This window comes from Opisthorchis viverrini (assembly GCF_000715545.1).
Source record: "Opisthorchis viverrini unplaced genomic scaffold opera_v5_419, whole genome shotgun sequence".
Lineage (NCBI taxonomy): Eukaryota > Metazoa > Platyhelminthes > Trematoda > Opisthorchiida > Opisthorchiidae > Opisthorchis > Opisthorchis viverrini.
Genome location: NW_008752077.1, coordinates 1 through 7,539, shown reverse-complemented (window position 1 = coordinate 7,539; position 7,539 = coordinate 1). Strand labels below are relative to the sequence as shown.

General features: G+C 42.2%; 1 protein-coding gene across 1 annotated transcript; it reads left to right on the top strand.

The window, feature by feature from the left end:
* Nucleotides 1-3,476: 3,476 nt before the first annotated feature.
* T265_10879 (hypothetical protein) lies at nucleotides 3,477-3,746 on the top strand (the record flags this gene model as incomplete). The annotated part of the gene is made up of 1 exon (XM_009177377.1): nucleotides 3,477-3,746. The coding sequence occupies one exon, from the start codon at nucleotides 3,477-3,479 to the stop codon at nucleotides 3,744-3,746; it is 270 nt and encodes an 89-aa protein (XP_009175641.1).
* Nucleotides 3,747-7,539: the final 3,793 nt, after the last annotated feature.

The window sequence follows — 7,539 nt, the reverse complement described above, 5'->3', positions numbered from 1 at the left end:
ATATATCCACAGTCGCTTTCAATACCGTATCCCACATCATTACAGAAAAGGAATACGAGAGTGATCTTCTAGATGAACATGCGTGGCTTCCGAATAGCGTTCAGTCATGGATGAGACACAAGTATCCGAAGTCCTTCTTGGATAAGTGTAATCCAATATTTCAGTAGCAAGCTACCTCAGGACACATCTCAGGTGGGATGAAAGAACAATAAAGTTCTAACCGAAAGGTGCAACAGGTTTGCCGTGCTTCGGATGATTTGATTGACCGTACAGGGGAGCCAGTGTTAGTAAAAAAGAGGAGACGACAATTCACTCACAAAATCGGCGTCTCAAGAACCAGGCCGAATACTTTAAGGGCCAGTTCAGCTGGTTCCATTCAACATAACCGCTGAAAGAACTCAACGGGCCTGAATGGAACATCGACAACAGCCTCCATCAGCGAAAGAAATCCAGCGTGAGATACCACGCCTTCAACGCAACAATGCACCTAGACCGCATGGCAGGTACTACGCACTCTTCAAAGAAGGTGGTGAAATCCTGGTGAACAGACCAACGACCCTATTGCAGAGGATTTGGAACAAAAGCAGAACACAAGCGAAATAGAGCTTCTTGGTTGTCATCCCAGTTTCTAAAAAGGACCGCGAATGTCGTATAAGAGATACCATGCCGTTAACTTTGTATATTTTGCATATAAGGTGTTCTCTGGCATTATTTTGCGCATATTTGTCGATTGTTAGTAGATAATCAAGCTGGGTTTCACGCTGACCGGGAATGAATTGACCATATTTTTACCTTAAGATAAGTTCTTGAAGAGCAATACGGTTTAAGGCGTCCCGAGTTGATCGTTTGTCATTGATCCGAAATCTGGTTTTGACACGGTCAACCGTCAAACACTTTGGTGGAGCCATAAGACCAATGGTGTCCCTTTCAAATTTATTCCTCTCATAAGGGCGCTGTATTGGAAATTCTGTAAGCGATTACAAGTATACCGCAAGCTTTTGATTAAGCTCACCCCATCTAATCTAGTAATACTAAGCTGCCATCTCTTGCCTCTCCTACTCAACTTTATTATTAATGTGCCTCTTAAAATTTCTATGTCTGGGTTCGAAATGCTTCAATGTTTTCTATTACAGACATTGAGTATGCGGACGACACTGTTTTCTTCTGCTCAGGCCCTTTAAAAATGCTCTTCATTTCAAATAACCTAAATAGTTCTGCTGCACAGTTTAGCATGTGTCTCACAAGTGCAAAGTGTAAGGCGCTGCTACAAGGCTGTCATAGATCAAGCCCGAAACCCATGCTTACAGCCGAAACAAGGCAGACAAATATATTTGCCTGAAAAGTTGTATAACTTATGAGTGACCTGCCGGATATGAGGCTACTTTTCCAGTAGAAGATGTGACACTGCAGCGGTGCGATCCATCCCGCTTTATTGGACAAAAACGTAGCCTCCAAGCACGGAGGACATACAAGATTTGTCGGTGTTTGACCATCGGTGTCCAAAAGAATTAGCCTGATCTAGGGAACATTGGATTAGCAATGCTTGAGTGTGTCTGATGGGTTTTAAAACAGTGAAACCCCAGGACGAATTAATCGCTCATGCCTACCAGGCCACCCTGGTTAAGACGTGTGCTGCACATGTCGGAGGACCCCGTCCCATAAGGAGCTCTTTCTGCATCGCATTTAGCTGGTAGCTATCAACTGATCGTTCCATCAACTCCAATACTTGCCCCTATCCCCCGCACTTACACAAAGATGTGTTAGATGGAAAAGAAAACAGAGCAGAATGATCATTGGGCTACTGGCGCTCCATAGCGGTGAATGTGAGATCTACGCGCATAAACGCCTCAACATACAGAAGCCCACCTGCGGATTCAAGATTAATGCACTTCTTCCAGGTGCCATTTACGGGTGATTCCAACATTCCACAGATCAGTTGTTTAGCAGTCAAAGAGGATGTGCTCCTCTACAAACGACCCGGTTCTTAGCGTTGACAGTTGAACAGTGATGGTCACTGCATGGCTGAGAGTTAACCAAAAACTATCTCAAACAAGCTCCGCGGTACAACACCTGCTGTTTACAAGCACACCGAAGCCATAGGCAGATTAAGTAAAGAAAAAAGTTGAAAAGGAGTGATTATAGCATCGTTGTTGCCGGGCTTGGCTGTATGGTGAATCACGCACCTAATGAATCGCTTACAGTTCCATATAAGGCTTGTTTTCAACACAAGGGAGTTCATGTAAGCCTCATGGACTGTATCGTTGGAGTTTTAGGATATGCAAAGAGAACATAGTACGAGTCCGTTAGAAATAACCAAACATGTAGTTACCCAAATAGACTCTTGATATTCGAACAAATTTTTAAGGTACAGAACAGAAAAACACTATGGTTCTTAAAAAGGCAGAATTTCGGATATTTATAGGAAATTCAGAGAGGTCAGCAGCGCATGTAAGCAATCAGTTGTTGATAAAAGACGAACATATGTGTATTCAGTTGCACTAGCATCAAAAAAGGTGCTAGAAGCAAAAAATGCCTACACAGATTGCAGCAGTAAGGATAAGAGTCGAATTCCTGATGTAAAAAACTCAGAGGATGAAGATATCAGCAGCAGCCAGAAAGAGATCAATATAAATGCACAGTGCTTCACCGCGACATATTAAACGTGTACTCTCTGGACTAGTTATGACTGACTTGACACTAAAAGCTCCAGAGAGAAAATATTCACTCAAGACAAATTAATCTTTTGGAAGTAAAAATATGGCCACAAAATCTTGATATCAATAAATTACCAGAACCGGCCGGATCACGCTCAACTATACATCATTATCTATCCGTTGTCGTTGCCAAACACGTGGCGCATATGTATAAACAAGCATTATTTTCTAGTATATGTTTCCAGTAATGAGACTATAAGAAAAGAACATGGTTCTACAGCTTTTAGAAAATACAGATCCAGCTATCTGATGCCAGTAATCCTCACCACTCTATATAGGTTCGTCAAAATAACGCTTGAATGATTCTCATACGCGCAAAACATCTAACCGGTCTAAACGTTGTACATGAGTGAAAGGTCGGAAAGATGCAGATTTACTGGAAACCCGGAAAATTTGGTGTGCAATGAGGGAGCATCGCAAATGGATACAGTTTTTTTGCGGCAGAAACATGCATCTCAATTTGATGAGGTAGCTCAGTTTAGGGTTGGGTTATAACAGTGATAATACTGGACTTACAGAGTTCAGTTTTGAGGTCGTGTCTTGGGAAAAGCCAAGAAGTTTGCATATCTGGGAAGCCATTTCATCACCGATAGTTTTGGCAACCAAGTGACAAACAGAACAACTTAGCCCTCCAAAAATAAGCCGATAGAATTGATTGAGAGTTTTCTTCTGTGACCAGCAGAACTCTGCCACAATGGGACCTAACAAGTATAAAAGTCTTCGGACGCCCATTTTACTTTGTTTGTAGATGCATGCGATGAAATGATGGGTCAGCAAGAAAAGGCATTCAAGTATTCAACGCTGGACGACTTGGAAGACCTACAGGAATTTCCATTTCTTGCGGAAGCTAAAACATCCAAGTTACTTCCTCTGGCGGCATTCATAGAAGAAGCCAAATGGAAGAGGCCCAGTTGGACAAAAAATGACCTGATGCAGAAACAAGAAGCTCACAATATGACTTGCACTCATTTTCGCATCCAGGGACAGGGTTTAAAGAAAGGCGTCAATATTGGGGCTAGTTGGTTGGAGTGAAAGAACACTAATGGAACCAAGGTTGCGGCTTTCTCTACAACTATTCGGAAAAATTTCCAAAGCGATCGTCTTTGACTTATCGTACGTGGCACGCGTGAGTGCCACCAACTAGAGTCGCTGACGTATATATATATATATATATATATATATATATATATAATGTGCAAATACACTAGACAGCGAAACAAGGACCATCCACAGAAGACGACCTAACGGGTCTTGTTTGGTGGAACGGTCTGTTTTAAGAGCTCTACAGACAGAAAACACCATTTTAAGCAGAAGGTTGACTCAGATGTGTCCTAAATTAACCAAAATATATCCACAGTCGCTTTCAATACCGTATCCCACATCATTACAGAAAAGGAATACGAGAGTGATCTTCTAGATGAACATGCGTGGCTTCCGAATAGCGTTCAGTCATGGATGAGACACAAGTATCCGAAGTCCTTCTTGGATAAGTGTAATCCAATATTTCAGTAGCAAGCTACCTCAGGACACATCTCAGGTGGGATGAAAGAACAATAAAGTTCTAACCGAAAGGTGCAACAGGTTTGCCGTGCTTCGGATGATTTGATTGACCGTACAGGGGAGCCAGTGTTAGTAAAAAAGAGGAGACGACAATTCACTCACAAAATCGGCGTCTCAAGAACCAGGCCGAATACTTTAAGGGCCAGTTCAGCTGGTTCCATTCAACATAACCGCTGAAAGAACTCAACGGGCCTGAATGGAACATCGACAACAGCCTCCATCAGCGAAAGAAATCCAGCGTGAGATACCACGCCTTCAACGCAACAATGCACCTAGACCGCATGGCAGGTACTACGCACTCTTCAAAGAAGGTGGTGAAATCCTGGTGAACAGACAACGACCCTATTGCAGAGGATTTGGAACAAAAGCAGAACACAAGCGAAACAGAGCATCTTGGTTGTCATCCCAGTTTCTAAAAAGGACCGCGAATGTCGTATAAGAGATACCATGCCGTTAACTTTGTATATTTTGCATATAAGGTGTTCTCTGGCATTATTTTGCGCATATTTGTCGATTGTTAGTAGATAATCAAGCTGGGTTTCACGCTGACCGGGAATGAATTGACCATATTTTTACCTTAAGATAAGTTCTTGAAGCGCAATACGGTTTCAGGCGTCCCGAGTTGATCGTTTCTCATTGATCCGAAATCTGGTTTTGACACGGTCAACCGTCAAACACTTTGGCGGAGCCATAAGACCAATGGTGTCCCTTTCAAATTTATTCCTCTTATAAGGGCGCTGTATTGGAAATTCTGTAAGCGATTACAAGTATACCGCAAGCTTTTGATTAAGCTCACCCCATCTAATCTAGTAATACTAAGCTGCCATCTCTTGCCTCTCCTACTCAACTTTATTATTAATGTGCCTCTTAAAATTTCTATGTCTGGGTTCGAAATGCTTCAATGTTTTCTATTACAGACATTGAGTATGCGGACGACACTGTTTTCTTCTGCTCAGGCCCTTTAAAAATGCTCTTCATTTCAAATAACCTAAATAGTTCTGCTGCACAGTTTAGCATGTGTCTCACAAGTGCAAAGTGTAAGGCGCTGCTACAAGGCTGTCATAGATCAAGCCCGAAACCCATGCTTACAGCCGAAACAAGGCAGACAAATATATTTGCCTGAAAAGTTGTATAACTTATGAGTGACCTGCCGGATATGAGGCTACTTTTCCAGTAGAAGATGTGACACTGCAGCGGTGCGATCCATCCCGCTTTATTGGACAAAAACGTAGCCTCCAAGCACGGAGGACATACAAGATTTGTCGGTGTTTGACCATCGGTGTCCAAAAGAATTAGCCTGATCTAGGGAACATTGGATTAGCAATGCTTGAGTGTGTCTGATGGGTTTTAAAACAGTGAAACCCCAGGACGAATTAATCGCTCATGCCTACCAGGCCACCCTGGTTAAGACGTGTGCTGCACATGTCGGAGGACCCCGTCCCATAAGGAGCTCTTTCTGCATCGCATTTAGCTGGTAGCTATCAACTGATCGTTCCATCAACTCCAATACTTGCCCCTATCCCCCGCACTTACACAAAGATGTGTTAGATGGAAAAGAAAACAGAGCAGAATGATCATTGGGCTACTGGTGCTCCATAGCGGTGAATGTGAGATCTACGCGCATAAACGCCTCAACATACAGAAGCCCACCTGCGGATTCAAGATTAATGCACTTCTTCCAGGTGCCATTTACGGGTGATTCCAACATTCCACAGATCAGTTGTTTAGCAGTCAAAGAGGATGTGCTCCTCTACAAACGACCCGGTTCTTAGCGTTGGCAGTTGAACAGTGATGGTCACTGCATGGCTGAGAGTTAACCAAAAACTATCTCAAACAAGCTCCGCGGTACAACACCTGCTGTTTACAAGCACACCGAAGCCATAGGCAGATTAAGTAAAGAAAAAAGTTGAAAAGGAGTGATTATAGCATCGTTGTTGCCGGGCTTGGCTGTATGGTGAATCACGCACCTAATGAATCGCTTACAGTTCCATATAAGGCTTGTTTTCAACACAAGGGAGTTCATGTAAGCCTCATGGACTGTATCGTTGGAGTTTTAGGATATGCAAAGAGAACATAGTACGAGTCCGTTAGAAATAACCAAACATGTAGTTACCCAAATAGACTCTTGATATTCGAACAAATTTTTAAGGTACAGAACAGAAAAACACTATGGTTCTTAAAAAGGCAGAATTTCGGATATTTATAGGAAATTCAGAGAGGTCAGCAGCGCATGTAAGCAATCAGTTGTTGATAAAAGACGAACATATGTGTATTCAGTTGCACCAGCATCAAAAAAGGCGCTAGAAGCAAAAAATGCCTACACAGATTGCAGCAGTAAGGATAAGAGTCGAATTCCTGATGTAAAAAACTCAGAGGATGAAGATATCAGCAGCAGCCAGAAAGAGATCAATATAAATGCACAGTGCTTCACCGCGACATATTAAACGTGTACTCTCTGGACTAGTTATGACTGACTTGACACTAAAAGCTCCAGAGAGAAAATATTCACTCAAGACAAATTAATCTTTTGGAAGTAAAAATATGGCCACAAAATCTTGATATCAATAAATTACCAGAACCGGCCGGATCACGCTCAACTATACATCATTATCTATCCGTTGTCGTTGCCAAACACGTGGCGCATATGTATAAACAAGCATTATTTTCTAGTATATGTTTCCAGTAATGAGACTATAAGAAAAGAACATGGTTCTACAGCTTTTAGAAAATACAGATCCAGCTATCTGATGCCAGTAATCCTCACCACTCTATATAGGTTCGTCAAAATAACGCTTGAATGATTCTCATACGCGCAAAACATCTAACCGGTCTAAACGTTGTACATGAGTGAAAGGTCGGAAAGATGCAGATTTACTGGAAACCCGGAAAATTTGGTGTGCAATGAGGGAGCATCGCAAATGGATACAGTTTTTTTTAATCCTCACCACTCTATATAGGTTCGTCAAAATAACGCTTGAATGATTCTCATACGCGCAAAACATCTAACCGGTCTAAACGTTGTACATGAGTGAAAGGTCGGAAAGATGCAGATTTACTGGAAACCCGGAAAATTTGGTGTGCAATGAGGGAGCATCGCAAATGGATACAGTTTTTTTACTTCAACGAGGATATCGACCGGGTAGATCGAATCATGTGCTGCGGGTGGGAACCCAAAATTAGTTGTAAAACTGGACGGAGTCCTAAGTTCTTCAATGGAGATGAAAACAGAAATTAATTTGTGTCATTTTAGAAACCTGTTGAGCGA